Genomic DNA, 19720 nt, shown 5'->3' with positions numbered 1-19720 from the left:
TAATTTAATTTCCTCTACTTAAGGATATCTGGTGTCTGGGATGAACTAAGGACTTTTGTTCTCTCCCAAAGGGAGAGGGTAAAAAATGACACAGGGGTGAAGTTAATATCTGGGATAAAATCCAGAAGAGTAGGCCACAGGCCTAACCCTGCTGCTGGAATGGGTTTTAGCTGCAAAATGAATCCTGAAGCCCCTAATGGCCCTACCCCATACCCCAGAGTGAAATAAATGATTCCCCAGGACTCACGATGAAGTTCCCAGTCACAGGAGGCTGGAAAATGCCATTGAAGGAGCATTGGGAAAAGGAGCAGGATGAGAAGTTGAAAAGATCTGAAACAAGCCGCTGGCAGAGGACAGGATTTCCACTCCCAGAAAGGGTCACCTCAGCAATGTCATCATAGTCTGCGGGTCTCTGGGCTGAAGTACAAGGTGAGCTGTACACATCCTTCAGGAAGACTTTTGCTGAATAGCCTGCAGGCCAGCAGGGGTGCGAACTATGTCTCTGGAAAGGAGGAGATGCAGAGATGGGGTTCATAAACTTATCAGTACATATCCTGGCCCCATCTTCCCGAGTAGCAGCCATCGGTGTTTTTGATCTTAGCCCACCTGGCCCCAGCAGAAACATCTATCAAATTAATCACCTTCAAACCTACCTTTTTAATCACATTTTCTCCCTCCTGAAGAACTTCTATTGAGTCCTAACTGATTATAGGCTCAAGTTTAAATTTTTCTACTTGGCATTCAAGGTCTCCACATTTCTGAAATAATACTTATAATCCTACTATTTCCCCACATCCATTCTCCTTTTCATTAAGCCTATATTATCACTAACTCCTACATATATCAGATGTGTTTCTCTCTTCATACTTTGTTTAATCTATTTTCCCCACTTGAAATCTTCCCCGCTCCACTGCTCATCTACATTCTATCCACCCATCCTTTAAGTATCAGTTCAAATTTTATCTATCTTCTCTACAAAGTCCTTCCCACATTGATCTTGTCCCTTCTCTGAATTTCTTTTTTTTTCTTTTTTTAATTAAAGCTTTCTATTTACAAAGCACCTGCATTGGTAATTTTTCCAATATTGACCCTTGCATAACTTTTTGTTCCAATTTTTCCCCTCCTTCCCTCTACCCCCTCCCACAGATGGCAGGTAGTCCAATATATGTTAAATACGTTAAAATACATGTTAGATCCGATATGTATACATATTTATACAGTTATTTGGCTGCGCAAGAAAAATCAGATCAAGAAAGAAGAAAAATTGTGCAGCCAAATAACTGTATGGATATGTAAACATATATTGTATTTAACATATACTTTAACATATTTAACATATATTGGTCTACCTGCCATCTGTGGGAGTGGGTGGAGGGAAGCAGGAGAAAAATTGGAACAAAAGGTTTTGCAATTGTCAATGCTGAAAAATTACGCATGTATATGGGCATTGTAAATAAAAAGCTATAATAATTTTTTTTAAAAAGAAGGAAGAAAAAGAAAAACTGAGAAAAAAAAGACACAAGCAAATAACAACAGAGAGAGTGAGAATGTTATGTTGTGTTCCACCCTCTGTTCTCATGGTTCTCTCTCTGGGTGTAAATGGTTCTATCCATCACTGCACAAGTGGAACTGGTTTGAATCATCTCAATGTTGAAGCCTTCTCTGAATTTGTATAACATTCACTACACCCTTTCCTGATCATATATTGCCCTATTTTGATGGCTAAGTCTTAAATAAGGGAGTTAGAAGAGGATAGAGTGATGGACCTAGAGTTAGAAAGACATAATCCAGTTTAGCCTCAGACACTAGACATTTGACTCTGAGCAAGTCATTTAAATATTCTCTGCCTCACTTTCCTCATCTCTCAAATGAGGATAATAGTACTTACATCCCAGGGTTATTATGAGAATGAAATGAGATAATATTATTTGTAAACCTTAAAGTACTGCCTAAATGGTAGCCTAAATGCCTAAAAAGTACTGCCTAAATATGAAGGATAGATGGATGGATGGTTCTCATTTCCCCAAACATCTTATGAACTTTAGGAGAATAAAGAGTGCATCTTCTCTCATCCCCTTCACTAAATTTCACAGGAAATTTAGTAAGGGCTTGTGTAGTAATTGATTTAACTGAATTTGCTTTCCCCTGCTCCTACCTGCTCAGATAACCAAGAAAGACTACAGAAATTGCTATCTTTAACTGGTGGGGTGCAGGAGGCTGGAAGGCAAGAACCAGCAGACCCACCTAGACAAGAGATGAATACCAGAGTCTGGCAGTTGTAAGAACAGAATTCCTGAAAGAAAGATTTCCTTTACTGGCAAGAGTAATTCTAAGCAGCAATAGAGATAGAAGATGGGATGAGAAGAAAAGTACTTTTGGTAAGCAATGGAGGTTTCCAGGGGACCTTCCCTACAGAGGGCTAGCCATACCTGAAGCACACCAGCCAGTAACTTCTTAAGCATTTGGTCTCTACCATAGCACAGGAAGCTGTGAGTGTAGACTCTGTAGCTCTTGCCATAGAGCTGCAACCTGACCTCATTGGCAGGATCCTCAATCTGGCTGTCTGTCTCAAAGGTGATCTGTGTGGATGCTCCACCTAGGTCCATGGCCCCCAGAGTTCCCCGCTTTGGTCGAAACCAATCCCCTGCCCAGCCATGCTAGGAAACAGGGAGAAGAGAGGAGGAAGGGGAAGAGGAGGAGGGGGGAAAAAAAAAAGAAAAACAATATAATAAGTATTTATTAAGCATCTAATATGTGTCAAAGACTCTGCTCTCTCAAATCAATAATCTTCTTCTTCCAAGGGTTTCCAGACTGGAATGAGATAGCACCAGGATTCTCAGAGTAAAGCATTTCTTATCCAAATGAGCAAAAATTTTAATAGTGGGATTAGGTGCCACCAAGGGACCCAGCAGTCTGTCTACCCATGGGGGATATCCCAATGGTAATAATCATGGGTGTTTTTGAGTATCCAGCTAGATTACAGTTAGGGGTATGGGCCAGGTAGTATATAGACTTGTAACTTTTACTTATAACTTATAACATTTAATACATGGTATATAGACAAAATAGTATATAGACTTAGAGGGATGGGTTATAGTTTTACTAATGTTAGCAACAAAGGCACAGGGGGATTTTTTTTTTTTAAAGGAAAAGATCTATATGTACAAAAATATTTATAGTGATTCTTTTTGTAGTGGCAAAGAATTGGAAATTGAGAGGATGCTCATCAATTGGGGATTGTTTGTACCTTGTACCTTGTACCTTGATGGGGAAACAATGGGACATTGTCCACTTGGTGGCATATAGAAATACCACCCTCAGAAAAGGTGAGCAATCACCAGAACCCACCTTGATGAAATTCTCCAAGAGATAGTTGGCAGTGACCCAGCCAAAGACTCCTTCATCCTGGCCAGACAAAATCCGGGCCCCTCGGAAGTCAAAGGGGAATTTGCTTATCATATCCTTCACTGATGAAAGGACACTGGCTGAAGCGGCTGGATTGGTCAAGCTACAGGAAATATAGAAACCCTTTAATGTCTTTCCCTGTCCTTCCGAAAAGATTTACCAGCTATTCTCATGGAAGTAGCTAAAAAAATAATGTGGGGGGGAGCGTTAAAAATAATAGATTTGTAAAACAACTCTGAGGTACCACCTCACACTTATTAAATTGGCTAATATGACAGAATAGGAAGGTGACAAATGTTGAAGGGGATGTAGAAAAATGGAACACCAATGTATTAGTGGTAGAGTTCTGAACTGATCCAACCATTCTGGAGAACAATTTGGAATTATGGCAAAGGGCCATAAAACTATGCATACTCTTTGACACCGCAATACCACCACATGATCTATATTTCAAAGAGATTTTTTTTTTAAAGGAAAAGACCTATATGTGCAAAAATATTTATAGTGATTCTTTTTGTAGTGGCAAAGAATTGGAAATTGAGGGGATGTTCATCAATTGGGGAATGACTAAACAAATTATGGTATATAATTGTGATGGAATACTGTAGTAAGAAAAGATGAACAAGATGCTTTCAGAAAAACCTGGGAAAACTTAAATAAAGTGATCCAAAGTAAAGTGAGCAGAACCAGGAGAACATTACACACAATAACAACAATATTGTAAGGAAGATCAACAGTGAATGACTTAATAATACAATGATTCAAGACAATTTTGAATGATTTATGATGAAAAATGCTTTCTACTCCAAGAAAGAACTAATGAAGTCTGAAAGCATATTGAAACAGACTTTTAAAACTTTATTTTTTGGTGGGTTTTCTTAGTTTGTTTTCTTTGGCAACAGAGATAATATAAAAATATATTTGCATGACTGCACATGTATAATTTATATAAAATTGTTCATCTTTTCAAGAAGAGGGGAAGGTGAAAGGAAAAGAGAGAATTTGGAATTCAAAAAAAATTTTTTAAGAATATTAAAATTGTTTTTACATGTAATTGGAGAAAAAAGTATAAAATTATTTTTTAAATTGGATTTGGTATTTATAACAATTTTTTCTGTGGTAGCAAAGACCTGGAGATTTAGGGAATGCCCATCAATTGGAAAATGGTTGAACAAGTTATCATATATGAACATAATGGAATACTATTATTCTATAAGAAATGATGAGCAAGCAGATTTTAGAAAAACCTGAAAAGACTTACATGAATTGATAGACTTAACTCTTCTCAGCAATACAATAATCCAAGACAGTTCCAAAAGTCTCAAGATGAAAAATGCTATCCACATCCAGAGAAAGAACTATGAAGTCTGAATGCAGATTGAAGCATACTATTTTCATCTTTTTTGTTGTCTTTTGTTTTTTATTTCTCATTTTTCCTTCTTGTTCTGATTCTTCTTCCATATGACTAATGAGGGAAATATGTTTAATATGATTGTACATCATAACTTATATAAGATTGTTATTTTGAGAGTGAGGAAGGAAGGAAGAAAGGGAGAAAAATTTGGAACTCAAAATCTTAATAAAATGAATGTTGAAAATTATTTTTATATGTAATTGGGGGGGAATACTATTCAGTGAAAAAAAATTGGATTAGCACTCAAAGGATTGATATTTGAAACCCAATTTTTTTTTTTACTTTCTATCTATGTGATATTGGCCAAGATATATAACATTCAGGGCTTCAGGTTCTTTCTCTATAAAATGAGAGGGATGATGGACAACAGTAGGAGTTTTTAACCTTTTTTCTATTATAAATTTGTAAAAGCTCATTGACCCATTTTCAGACTGTCTCTAAATAATTGAAAGAAATGTTAAATTTCAGTTAGAGGTTAATTAAAAAAGTCATAATTTATCTCTTATTCAAGTTTACAGACCCCTAGAATATATCCACAGACCCTCTCAGGAGTTCCTGGATCCTATGTCAAAAGCCCCATGGATGAGAGGACTTCTAATATCCTTTGAATACTGAATACTGAAAAGAATGCTAGATTTGGAGCCAGAAGATCCAAGTTTAAACTTAAAGCTTTGTCAATTGTCATCTGTGTGATTCTGGGCAAATTATATGATTTCTTTGGGTTTCAATTTCCTCATCTATAAAATAAGAGCCTTAGATTGCATGACCTGTGATTGACCTGTGATCTCTTCCAGCTCTACATCTATAATCTTTTGATATTATGAATATGTATAATTACCAGGTAATCAGAATTCATTCCTGGTCTTTTACCAGAAATCCAGGAGAGTGTATTACAACAGATAAAGGTATCTCTCAACTAAACCAAGAAATCCTATGATAACTGAAGGGAAATTTTGGAATGGATTTTGCCATCTCTAACTTAGAATGGATCAACAAAAAAAGATTTATTTCTATGAATGGTTGACTGAGGGAGAGGAAATAGAAGCACCCAGTTCAATGCCAGTTCTAGTGCCAAGCCTCTCCCAAGGCAAATTGGTCAGCAGAGTAGCAGAAACAGAGGGGGACCCAAACTTACTTCAGAAGTCTCATGCCTGCAGTGGCGCCCAGATAGAGGGGAGTTAATGAATGTCTTTTCTTGGGCACATCTTTCAGGGCTTGGCTGAGACATTCCAGAAGGCTTTCACCTGCCTTTACCGGATTGTCTGCATAACTGGAGATACCACCACCTTGAAGTAAGACATAAAGGGAAGAAAAAAAAGAGAACATAACCAATGTTTATCGATGCCCTTAAGAGAATGGACTAAAATCCATCTCTCCTATCCTTCCTCAATAAACATACAAAACCAAGAATTTGCATATGGCAAAATGGTATAGATGACAGGTCAAGAGACTTGGATTCCAGCCTTGGTGCTATCATAAACTTATTAGGTAACCTTTCATAAGTTTCTTATATTTCTGGGTCCAAGATTTATTATCTATAAAATCCATGGTTTGGGCTAAATAGTTCCTAAGATCCTAAAATAGTTTCTATTTTTCACTCATAACAATCTGTAGTTAGATATATAATCTGAATATTAAAAATCCCACCACCAAAAAATGAGAACAAAACCAGGTCAAGTACTTTTCACAGCCAGGAGGAAAGTTGGTTGGGATTTTTTTTGGATGTTTTATTATTATTATTATCTTTTTTTTTTTTTTTTGCTGAGGCAATTGGGGTTAAGTGACTTACCCAGGATCACACAGCCAGGAAGTATTAAGTGTCTGAGGTCACATTTGAACTCAGGTCCTTCCTGACTTCAGGGCTGGTGCTTTATCTACTGCGCCACCCAGCTGCCCCTGGGTTTTATTTTTCAAAGAACATTTATGTAACATTTTAGAGTACCCTGCTTGAGTCTCAGATATAGACCCATACATCCAGCCTCTGCATTGTAGGGATTTCGGCAGTGTTCCAGAGGCAATCCCTGGGCTGAATCTATCTCCTACTCTTACCTTCTGCCTCCTAGCTCACAGGATTCAATCAAATCATATATCTCAGGCTTCTACTTGTTAGGAGGAGAGGCTTCTGAATTTGCAGAGAACACAATGTCATTTTCTGTCATGAGGCTGGACCTTGAAGGGTCTAATCACCTGTTTCCTTCAATAGAACTCTTCCCAGCTACCTATACTCTACCTGGCCTTATTCCTCAGTCTCATTTACTCATAGTCTCAGAGGAAAATTCTTAACCAAATAAAGTATTAAAGTGATTACAAAGATAAAATAAGTAATTCTGCCTATATGAAATTAACTAGTTTTTATACCAACAAAACAAATGCAACTATGACAAGAAAGAAGGGTATCAGAAAAAAAATTTTCACATCAAATATCACCAATAAGAGGTTTATATCTAAGAACTTAAAGAGAGGGATGAGGATTGGACCTGTAATTTAATGAGTAAAGAGAACTGAGAGAGAGAGAGAGAGGGAGGAGACAAAAAAAGGGCAAAAGACATCCCCAGCCCTTAAGGAACTTAGAATCTATTAAGTGAGACAACATGCAAATAAATTTACACAAAACAATACAGGAATAAAAGATAAACAGGAAATAACCAAAAGAGGAGTTAGGGAAGGCTTCCTGTAGAGGGCAGAATTTTAGCTGGGACTTTAAGGAAGCCAGGGAAATCAGTAGTTGGAGTGAAGAAAGGAGACCATTCTAGACATGGGAGACAGCCAGAGAAAATGCCTGGAAAAGAAAGATAAAGAGTCAGGTTCATGGAACAGCCAGGAGGTCAGAATCATTGCACGTCAAGGAGTAAGGTATAAGCAAACAAGAAAGGCGAAGGGAGTTATTATGAATGCCAAAAAGAGAATTTTGCTCCTGGAGACAACAGAAAGCCACTGGAATTTACTGAGTAAGGGGTTAGCATGATCAGACCTGCATTTTTGGAAAATTACTTTAGTAGTTGAGTGAAGGATGGGTTGACATAGAGACTTAAAGCAGCCAAGCCCACCAGCACACCATTGCAATAATCTAAGTGTAAAATGGTGAGAGCTTGTACTGGATGGTGGTAATGTCAAAAGAGAAAAAGGGGCATATTGGAGAGATGTTGCAGAACTAAAATAAGCAGGCCTTGGTAATAAATATCTTTATCTATCTGTATGTGTATATAAATATCTTTATCTATCTGTATGTGTATATATATATATATACATGTATACATATCCATTTCTCAATGGATAAGTGACCAAAGGAGATGAATAAACAATTCTCTCTTTCTGTCTCTGTTTCTCTCTTTTTAAAGATGGAAGTGAGGTTAAGTGATTTGTGTCTGAGGTCATATTTGAATTCAGATCCTCCTGACTTCAGTGCTGGTGCTCTATCCACTGTGCCACCTTCCTGCCCAGAATAAACAATTCCTTTTTTTTTAAATTTTTTTTAAATAAACAATTTTAAAAGAATTTCAAACTACTGACAACCATATAGAAGACTTCTTCAAATCACAGATAACAAGAGAAAAGCAAATCAAACTTCACACTCACTAAATTGATAAGTGTGTTAAAATATTGGAACAGTCAAGGTGGTAGGACTTGTAGAAAGGCAGACACTAATACATGGTTAATAAAGCTATTTAAATTGGTACAAGGCTCCTATCATCATTTTTCTTTTGAAGCAGCAAGCAACTGGAAACAATATACATGCTCTTAAATTGTAGAATAGCTAAAAAAAATTTACTTGAGTACAAAGGAATATTATTGTGCTATATGAAATCAATAGGAAGTATACAGAGAAACTTGAGAAAAGTAGTATGGACTAATGCAAAATTAAGTAAGCAGGACCAGGGGGAAAAACAATATATACACTGACTACAACAATGTAAACGGAGAGAGCAATTGCAATAAAATTAAAATTGAATATTATGAAATGACATTGAACACACTTGGCTCTAAAGAGAAAATATGAGAATTTTTTGCTGCCTACTTCATTTTTTTTTTTGCTGAGTGTGTAACACTGTATATAGTGTTGTCTACATTGAATTTATTTTTCCATCTCTTACTGCTGGATTTTGTTGGTAATATATAGAAATGCTAATGACTTATGTGGGTTCATTTTATATCCTGCAACCTTGCTAAAGTTGTTAATTATTTCAACTAGTTTTCCAATAGATTCTCAAGGATTCTCTAAGTATACCATCATGTCATTTGCAAAGAGTGTTAGTTTTATTTCCTCATTGCCTATATTCTAACTTCAATTTCTTTTTCTTCACTTATTGCTATAGCTAGCATTTCTAGTATAATATTGAATGATAGTAGCGATAATAGGCATGCTTGCTTCACTCCTGATCTTATTGGGAAGGCTTCTAGTTTATCCCCATTATAGATAATGTTTGCTCATGGCTTTAACACTACAAATCGGTTAATGAAAAGCTCCATTTATTCCTGTGTTTTCTAATGTTTTTAATAGGAATGGGTGTTGTATATTGTCAAAATTATTTTCTGCCTTTATTAAGATAATCATGATTTCTGTTGGTTTTGTTAATGATGTGGCCAGTTATGCTGATAGTTTTCCTAATATTGAATCATAGTTTATGATCCTTGTGATATGTTGCTATAATATCCTTGCTAGTGTTTTATTAAAAAAAAATTCAAAATCCTTGCATCAATTTTCATTAGAAAATTGGTCTATAGCTTTCTTCCTCTGTTTTTGCTTTCTAGATTTAAGTATCAAAACCATATTTGGGTTGTAAAGAATTTGGTAGGATTTTTTCTTTGCCCATTTTATCAAATACTATTCTTTAAGTGTTTTCTTGAATTTATTTCTAAATCTGTCTTCTCTGGGAATTTTTTCTTAGGGAGTTCCTTGATGACTTGTTCAATTTCTTTATTCTAAGAGGTGGTTAAGTATTCTGTTTCCTCTTCTGTTAATCTGGGCAATTTGTATTTTTTGTAAATACTCATCCATTTCACTTAGATTGTCAGATGTATTGGCAAATAATTGAGCAAAATTATTCCTAATAATTGCTTTAATTTCTTCTTCAATGGTGGAGAATTAACTTTTTCATTTTTTATTTTGGCAATTTGGTTCTCTTCTTTCTTTTTTTAAATCAAATTAACCAGTGGATTATTTAGTTTATTGTGGGGTGTTTATTTGTTTGTTTTCATAAAACCAGCTCCTGGTTTTATTTATTGGTTTTCTGACTTTTAATTTTATTATTCTCCCCATTGATTTTTGAGATTTTCAATTTGGTTTTTAATTAAGGATTTTTTGGGTTTTTTTCTCCTAGTTTTTTTTTTTTTTTTTTTTAAGTTTAACTGATCTATTTTTTTTCCTCTTTTATTGATGTAAGCATTTAGAGATGTAGAGATATAGATGTAGAATTTTCCCTAAATTGCACATATTTAACCTATATCAGATTGCTTGCTGCTTCAGGGAAGGAGAAAAATTTAGAACACAAAGTTTTACAAAAATGAATGTTGAAAACTATCTTTACATGTTTTTGGAAAAATAAAATAGTAGGGGCAGCTAGAGCTTTGGCCATGAAGTCAGGAGAACTTGAGTTTAGACACTTAACATTCACTAGCTGTGTGACCCTGGACAAGTCACTTAGCCCCAACTGCCTCTGCAAAATAAAATATCTTTAAAAAAAAAAAAAGGAAAAGAACTGCTTTGATTGCAACCCATAAATTTTATTATATTGTCACACTGTTGTCATCAGGTAGTATAGTATTTCTTAAATTATCTCTCTTGAGGAGAAGCTAGATAGTGCATAAATTTGAGCACTGTTCCTGAAATAAGGAATCCTTTCTCAGACATTTCATATTTACTACCTGTGTGGCCCTAGACAATTCCAATTGCCTCAAAAAAAAAAATTTTATGAAAAATTCCATCTACATACAGAGATAAAACTATAGAGACAACACAGATCAAAGCATATAATTTTCACTTTTTTTTGTTCTTTTTTTTCTCATGGTTTTCTCCTTTTGCTCTAATTTTTCTTTCACAACATGGAAATATGTTTAAAATGATTGTACATGTATAACCTATATCAGATTGCTTGCTGTGTAGGGGAGAGGCAGAGAAGAAAGGAAGAAAAAAAAATCAGATCTCAAAATCTTATTAAAAAGTAATATTAAAAACTATCTTTACATGTAATTGGGAAAAATGAAATACTATTAAGTGAAAAAATATTCTCTCTTAGATTTATTTTCCAGGTCAGCTATTTTTCCAATGAGATATTTCACATTTTCTTCTGTTTTACATTCTTTTGACTGCTTTTTTAGTTTTTTATTTTCTCATGGAGTTTTTGGCTTCCACTTCACAGATTCTAATTTCTAAGGAATTCTTTTCTTCAGTGAGTTTTTGTAGGTCCTTTTTCATTGGCCAATTGTACTCCTTAAGGAGTTGTTTTCTTCAGTGAATTTTTGAACATCTTTATCCATTTTTTGTGCTTCCTTTACTGGGATGTTGACTCTTTTTACATAATTATCTTGCATCATTCTCATTTCTTTTCCTAATTTTTCTTCTGCCTCTCTTATTTGATTTTTAAGATTCTTTTTGAATTCTTCTAGGAGTTCTTTTTGGGTCTGATATCAATTCACCTTCTTTTTTAAGGCTTCACATATAGTCATTTCGACATTGTTGCTCTTTTCTGAGTTTGTTTTAATCTTCCCATTTACCAAACTAACTTTCTATGATAGAGTGCTTTTTTTTTTTTTTTAATTTTCTTTGTTCATTTTTTCAGTCTATTTCATAACTTAATTTTCATGTTAATGTTTGGCTTTGCTCCTGTGGTGGAAGGGGAGGGGCACTGTTCCAACTTTCTTGTACTGAGGGAGTAAGGTCCCATTGCTGGCGTGCTGGGCTGAAGAGGATAGGGCATCACTGTTGGCTTACCTGGATATTACCTTCACTGGACTGCACTCCCCTTTTATCCTGCCAATTTTCTAAGTTGTCTTGAGCTGGAAAACTAATTGATTCACTCTGTCTTTTTGTTGGTTCTGATGCTCCAAAATTCATTTTGAGACATTATTTTATGGGTTTTGGAGGTGAATTTGGAAGACTTAAGGTGAGTTCCTGTTTTATTCTGCCATCTTGGCTTTGCCCTACCAACACTGCATAAAATAACAAGCTTATTCCATGTGTTGGTTATTAGTTTTCTAAATTGCTTTTCCTCATCTTTTTGAAGTTTTTCTTATAAGGAAGGAGCAAGGGAGGAATCATTCAGAAAATTCAATATTTTTTTAAACCTAAGATTCATGCACATGTTTAATTTATTTTGAATTACTTGCTGTCCAGGAGATGATGAGGGAGGGAGAAAAATTTGGAACACAGGATTTTGCAAAGGTGAATATTGAAAAATTTCTTTGCATGTACTTTAAAAAATAAAAAGTTATTTTAAAAAACTTTTTAAAAATTTAAAAAAATCTTTGAACCCTCTCTTCTGTCTTCAGATCTGCTTTAGTCAGGAAAATAGACAAAAGATCAGTGGTCCAATGATGAAGGAGGAAAAGAAAGACAATTTATACTTTGGAGGGGCCTCTGGAATCTTAGAAATTGAAGCTTCTTTATATAACTCAAACTTTTAGCTCAGAGCATGGTGTCCATGTACCAACTTAACAAAGGTCCCTCCTAGATTCTCTTGTGGCAAGATTATCAAATGTTTGTAAACCATTACTTTAGAAGGTGTAGAGACTTCTCTGTGCCCATTGGACATAATATAGTTAAGGACTAGCACAGAGGGACACAGTCTGAGGGAAAGAGCGACTTCCCAGAAGATATTGATATATCAAGGAAAATGATCCCATATCATATTCTTAAAGGTGTCTTGTCTAGAGACAATAAAGGTCCACTTGTCTGATGCAAGTTCCTTTCTTTCATTTATCTGCTCCTATCCTTGGGAAGAGAATGTCCAGCTGAACTAAAAAAGAAAGAAGGTAATTTTTTTTCTTTTAAAAAATCTTTGTTTTAAAGGATGGCTCTCTGAGTGGGGCAGAGAGAGAAAAAAGAGATATGTTGGGAAATACAGATAATGTAAAAACAAAGAATGTTATTTTTTGTTTAAAAAAAAAAAGAGAGAGAGCTAAAAGTAGAAGAGTTACTCCTGCCCTCAAACACAAAGTAATCGAATACCACCTTCTATGTGGGTATTAGCACAGGTGTCCAGACAAAGAGGGCTTGCTGAGTCATGAAAGACCTATTAAGACAAAGGGGAAGGAGGGAGGGGAAGAACATTGTTTGAACCTTACTTTCATCAAATTTAGCTCAAAGAGAGAATAACACAAACATTCAATTTGGTAAAGAAATCTATCTTACCATAGAGGAAAGTAGGAAGGGAAGGGTAAAAGAAAAGGAAGGAGTTATAAGAGGGAGGTCAGAGTGATGGAAGTGGAGGTCAGAAGCAAAACACTGATGAGGAGGGATAAGGTAAAAGGAAAGAGAGAAAAAGTTATAAATAGTGGAAAAATAGGATGAAGGATAATACACAGTTAGTAATCACAACTAGATTAAGAAAACTATTAATAAAATTGACCGTATCAATAACAAAACCAACAGAAACTATATGATTATTTTACCCATTATTTTTACATTTCAATATATTTTTTAATAAAATTTTGAGTTCCAAATTTTTTTTTCTTCCTTCTTCACTCTGGTCCCTATTCCCCAAGATAGGAAGCAATCTGATATAGGTTATATATGTGTAATCAGGTAAACATATTTCCACATTGTTGTTGTTTATCCTTTTTTTCTCAAAGAAAACCATGTCACCAGGGAGGTGATGCCATGATATGGAAGTGAGTTGGATTTAAGTGAGAGAGGGCTTTCAAATTCTTCTGAAGTCATCTGCAACTTTCTGACAAATTACATCACCCATTCCTACCAAAAACAGTAGAGAGCATAGGAATAAAGAAGCTTTCCTTAAAAAAATAAATATCTATCCAAAATTGTCAGCAAATGTTATCTATAATGGAGATAATCTAGAAGTTTTCAAACAAGATCAAAGGTGAAACAAGGATGCCCATTATCACCACTATTATTCAATATCGTACTAGAAATATTAACTTTAACAGTAAGAGAAGAAAAACAAGTTGAAAGAATTTAAATAGGCAATGAGAAAACAAAACTATCACTCTTTGCAGATAAGAATGTATGGCCATAAAACTCGCAAAATCATTTGCATACCCAACCACAGACAATGATCAGCAGATGAACTGAAAGCTAGGTACAACAACTTCTGCTCCTTGAATTCTACAAGTTTTAATTTTTCATAGCCCACAAATGACATTATAAATATCTAAATGCCTCCTCCACACATAGAAATACCCATTGTTTGGGTCCAAATAGACTCAGAGTGAATGTAAATAGCAATTATTTGTGTTGGTAAAAAAACAATCCTAAATATCTTTCCCTCCCAGATAGATTTTTTTTTTTTGACTAGGTAAAAGAAACCATTCTCTGCCTCATTTCTTACCTAGCCTTAATCAATTATTCAGTCAAACTGAAACTTATTAAACACCTTAGCTAAAAAAGGCCAAAGTTGCCTAAACAGCATCTGGGCCCATCTCCAGTAGTCCTGATCTATACCTTGCCATTGGACCAGATGGCTGCAGGAGAGAGTGAAGCAAGTGAATTTGAGGCTGGTGAGCCCTCCCTCACTTAAATCCACTCACTTGCATATCATAGCATCATTTCCCTGGTGACATGGTTCTTTTTGAGAAAAAAGGACAAACAACAACAATGTGGAAATATGTTCACTTGATTGCACATATATAATCTATATCAGATTGCTTGCTATCTTAGGGACAGGAGGATAAGAAGGGAGAAAACAATTTGGAACTCAAAATTTTATTTAAAAACGAATACTGAAAACTATGTTAACACATAATTAAAAAAAAATAGAATATTATTTTTTTAAAGGCTTCCTTGGGGGGAGAGAGGGAAGCTGGGGACAGTTCAGATCTAAGCACTCTTTCATCCCTCCCACTTCCAGTCTTGTCTTACCCCATACTACATAGGAAGAAAAGACTTAGGCACAGGTGGTGTGCCGCCTGTGAACTTAATGCTACAGTTTCATCAGCTGTCTGATTATCTAAAACACCTGGTTTAGATCAGAAATTCTTATAAGATAAAGGGAACTTTGAGGTCATCAAATAACAAATCCCCCATTTTATAGTTTAAGATAACTTGTCTGAGAGCACATATTTAGTCAGTGGCAGAGACAGAAGAAATCTTCTGATGTCAAGATGTAAAGGAATATGATTTCTGAAGGACACTACATCCATAAGTCTGTTGACCAGCCCTGACTTTAATGGCCTCCATTGCCCATCTGTGTTCACATGACAATGGAAGAGAGGGGCAAAAAAGATAAAGTGCTTGGTACAGTGAGCTCAATAAATGCTTTTTCATTAATATATTCATTATCCTTCTTCTCCAGGAAAGTAAAGCATCATCTTTAGCATACTTCTCTCATGTTCTCAGTTCTCCTGTTTTCCAAGCAGCCCCATTCATTTTAGGCTTTACAACCAAAACCTGGGAGTCTTTGTAGTACTTTGAAGGAAGATCTAAAATACAAGGGATTTGTATTTGTATTTGTAAGGAATCAGGAAGCCTGGATTTTAGAATCATAGAATTCAGAAATGGAAGCCAACTTTCTGGGTCATCTAGTCCAACCCCCAGTCTTAAGAATGAGTGAGCTGAGATGTAGAGGGAAAAGGGAGAAAGTAACTATTGTGACATTACCACTAAATGGCTGTGGCAAAATTGATTCTCTTAAGCCCTAGGTTTATCTCTCTATATAATGAGAGGGTATTGGACCAGATTGCTAAGGTGCTTTGCAATCTTACATCCCAAAACTTTACAGTGGTGATTCTTAGTGTGTGCTCCATGGATTCTGAGAGGTGCACTGCAAAATTTCAGATGTCATGATATGGCAGATAAAATAATTTTGTTTAATTTAAAAATTTTGTTTAATATAACTGTTGTTTACCTAGCATATGGAGTGTTATAAGTACAGTGTATATGAAATAAACAGAATTTGCCTATTACACATTATGTGCAAACCTCTAAAAATGTCAGATTCTGAACTCACAAATAACTCAAGAAAAGAAGAGAAACTGCAAATGTGAGTCTCCCAGCTTTTCTAATTTAAATATGCAAGGTATCATACCATTCCTCAAAAAAATTTGAAAACCAAAGCTTAAAGAGAAATCTCTAGAAGGGAGGGTTAGGTGTTTGACTCTTGTTAGGTTCCAAACTCCATAGCTGTTTCTCTCTGGGGATCTCAATTCCAATGTGCCTCAGTCTTGTCCATCCCATAGTAAAACAAACAAAAAGTTTATAACCCCTGCCCGACTCCACCTCACCATGTACATCACACATGCTGTGCTGGCTCACGATGCCTGTGCCATTTTCCTTTTCCTCTATCCACTTGTAGATAAACATAGATGTGTGGGAAGAACCAGCATCTAGGACTATGCCATACTGGGGAGAAGAAAGAATATGAATAGGGAATTAGTTCCAGGAGGTTCCTGAGGAATTCTTCCAGCTCACAGATGGCTTGCAGATGGCTCACAGACCTCTCAAGCCCTGGAAACTCCTAGACCCCAAAATGCCCCTGGAAGAGAAAATGTCTCCTTCCACTACTTAAACACACACACACACACACACACGACATAAGCATATACAGCCTCACCTCAGAAAGGTACAATTGAAAAATTTAACAGTATCATCGCTAGGAGTAGGGCCACCAGGGCTGAGGCACAGGTGGCCCAGGGTTTCAGGTTCTGGCATGCCTTGGCAGGATGCTTTGCTAACTTAGAAGTAGCATACTAGTGTAGGACAAAGGATGAGGACCGTTAAATTAGCATCAGCATGAGCTCAGTTTCCATAGACAACTGAGACAGGCTGGGGCTAGGGTATCCTGAGAATTGAGGGCTATGAGACCAGATGTTCTCCTCAAGAACCACTTGGAAATGATGATTTGGAGAGAAACGGGGTAATCTCATATTACAGGTGTTCAAGGGAGCATATAATAAAATATGCTGAGGTGGTGCTGGAAAAAGAATCATGCTTGAGTACTATCACTTCAAAGCCACTCCCTTCCTTCCTCCTTCCCCTCTACCCTAAAACTTCTTTAATGTCAACATATTTTGAAGATGAGAAATTGAAAGCCATCAGAGGAAGTGAGACTATAAGTTCACTGTTGTTTCAGGGACATTCTAGGGAAAGAACACAGGTTTCCATCACAGTTTTTCTTCAGATATATAGGCCACCAAATACCAAAAACCAATGAAAGATTTAGAAAAAATAAAAGTAATCCCTAAACCTAAATTCACCCTACTTTTGGTCTATAGATCTCTAAAAGTTATGGGCAAAGGAGTGGGGCTGGGAGCATCCTTGACTCCCACTCTTTTAGCTTAAGAGAAAGGGATAAAAATGGTTGGGGTAATAGCCTTGAAACCATGGCAACAGATATGGAAAAGAGTCAGACTTCCTCAACTGTTTTGTTGGCAATTCATAAAGAATTAATCAAATAAGTTCAATTATTAAATAGTGACCACTGAGAATACAATCTTTGGTGTCATCATCCATGGATGAATACTCCCATTGCACAAATGGACACACTTGTGCCAAATATTCCATCTACTCCCAGGATCCCTCTCTATGTGTGTTGTGTTCTAGTGGAAGCCCCATCCAGAGGTAGGCAAAAGAAGGTTCATCTGGAAGCCAAAAGAAGAAGGGTGAATGAATACAAGGATTGCTTACCTACTCTGAGAAGATCCCTTTTTCACTTTCCCCCATATCTCCGGCTCCTACCTTCCCTGAGTCCCCTCCCAGAAAAAAAAAATCAGGAAATTCAGACCCTGGTCCAGCCAATTCAGGAGCTTATGAGGCAATTTATGACCCAACCAAACATCTATTTAGCATCTTGGAATTCTTAAGACTAAACAGCCCAACATCTGGGTCACTTTTGAGACAGTCAGGTATGGAGGAGAATTCAACAAAAGGTCAATGATTTAAATTTGCAGAATCTAAAGATATATCTGCTCTCCCTCAAATCCCACCCTCCAGAGTTTCACTCCAAGCAGTTTGGTGAAGAGCCCACTCTTCTCTTTGAAGGTATTTTGGGTCCAAAGTAAAAAAAAAAAAAAAAAAAAAAAAAAAAGATTGGGTGATTGGGCCTGATGACATAAGGAAAAAAGATTCCTGAACATGCTAAACTGACTTAGGCCATGTTAGCTTTAGCTAAAACTTTGGTCATGCTCAGATCTGGTCACAGCACTCCCCAGTTTGCTTTATAGAGATCCAAAAATATCTGTTCATCCCATATTCAAACTCCATAATACTTAAGAGATCTGGTCACTTTCAAGAAACTAGTTTGATACCAGGAGCTACCAAGCCTGATGAGTCTTATGACCTGGCCCTTACATCACTTGTCAGAGAACTGAGGTGATCTTGGCCATGTCCCCGAGAGGGGCCAGGCTTCTCACTATGTTTACAGCTATATACAAGACTTCATCATCTTTGTTCATATGGGGGTGGGCACCCCAAGGAAACTCCCAGAAGAAAACTTGGCAGCCACTTTGCTGCTTCAATCATTTCTGCTCCTCCCGGAAGCAAAGACAGAAACAGGGAGGAGGGGAGCCTCAGGCAGTCCTGCCCAGCCCTGTCTCTGTGTGGGAAAAACCTTGGTACCCGGCCTAAAAGAATCTTTTGAGGGGTTGGGGACCCGGGGCGGGGAGGAACTGCCACAACCCCCCATCAATAGCTCTGCAATGTGGAACACACTTGCATCTTGGACCGGGACTCTAAAAGAGCCAGTGCCTTTTCCGACCTAGTGGGTTTGTGGGGAACCCCATTCCTCCTCTCTGCCCCCGCCGCCCAAAACTCTGCTCCGCTAGTTCATGCCAGTGGTTGTCTCACTGTCCAGAACCCTAAACGAATGCGGACCCCTCCTCCCCCAAAACAGCTGCAGAACCCTGGCTCCAGAAGGCAAGCGGCTAGGACCGGGGACAGGTACCTTGTAGGAGGGTGGATCCCGGACATCCCTGATAGGGATGCTGAGCATCAGGAGGCCCGCAAGGGCGATGATACAGAGCAGCAGAGGCAGCAGGACCGTTAGGACCTTCCGGGACATGATCCCGCCCGCTTACCGTCCCGCGGATCGGAACGAGGTTTTGCTGGAGTGCTAGCGCGCTTGGGTTGGGGAGCACGATTTCGCGGCAGCTGTCTAGGCATGGGAAGGGGCGGAGTCGTTGTTTAGGGGGTGGGTCTAACTTATTTCATTGGACAAGATCTTGGTTACTGGCCCCGCCCTCTCCCTGCCCCCCCAATTCGTTCCTCCCCTCAATCTCTGGGGCGCGCAGGTGAAAACGAACCTGTATGTCTGAGTCACCCTAGAGCGTCCGGGCGGGACCTAAACTCCCCATCCCCCTTTCCAGACCCTTTCTTCATCCCCTTTTCCATTCTGCTTCCTTTTTTTGCTTCATTCCACCAGTTCCCATTGCTTCAGTTTCAGCTAACTTCAACGACTTCAACGTTCTCCCTAACCTTTCTCCTTTCTATTACCGTTCCCTTCCTTGCTTCCTTTCCATTTCATTCTTCTTTATCCTTTTCTGCTTCTTCTCCCAAGTTTGTTCATCTATTCTAATCTTCTACTCCTCCTTTTGCGGGGGCGGGGGGGAGGGAGGGGAAGGAACAGGGTAAGGGAGTAAGGAGAAAGGAGAAGGGATGAGTGGGGTGGTGAAGAGAGGAAAAGTTGTTTCAGATTTGTGATTTCACTCTTGTTGCCTGGAGGTGCTGTGTAGCTAAGTAACTTCGAAGGGATAGCAGCTAGTGTATATCAGAACTAAGAACTTTGAGTCCAGCCC

General features: G+C 37.4%; 1 protein-coding gene across 1 annotated transcript in view; it reads right to left on the bottom strand.

The window, feature by feature from the left end:
- The window catches only part of ENTPD2 (ectonucleoside triphosphate diphosphohydrolase 2), a 28175-nt gene extending 9101 nt beyond the window's left edge, over nucleotides 1–19074 (bottom strand). The window contains exons 1-6 of the mRNA XM_051976923.1: nucleotides 18871–19074; nucleotides 16214–16331; nucleotides 5955–6105; nucleotides 3349–3508; nucleotides 2430–2657; nucleotides 248–502 (exon numbers count right to left, since the gene is read on the bottom strand). Of these exons, the coding sequence (XP_051832883.1) occupies nucleotides 248–502; nucleotides 2430–2657; nucleotides 3349–3508; nucleotides 5955–6105; nucleotides 16214–16331; nucleotides 18871–18987 (1029 nt within the window). The 5' untranslated portion in view covers nucleotides 18988–19074. The remainder of the gene's footprint in view (nucleotides 1–247; nucleotides 503–2429; nucleotides 2658–3348; nucleotides 3509–5954; nucleotides 6106–16213; nucleotides 16332–18870) is intronic.
- Nucleotides 19075–19720: the final 646 nt, after the last annotated feature.

Source organism: Antechinus flavipes, chromosome 2 (genome assembly GCF_016432865.1).
Source record: "Antechinus flavipes isolate AdamAnt ecotype Samford, QLD, Australia chromosome 2, AdamAnt_v2, whole genome shotgun sequence".
Classification (NCBI taxonomy): Eukaryota; Metazoa; Chordata; class Mammalia; order Dasyuromorphia; family Dasyuridae; genus Antechinus; species Antechinus flavipes.
The sequence above is the reverse complement of the archived record's forward strand: the minus strand, read 5'-3'. Positions and strand labels throughout refer to the sequence as shown.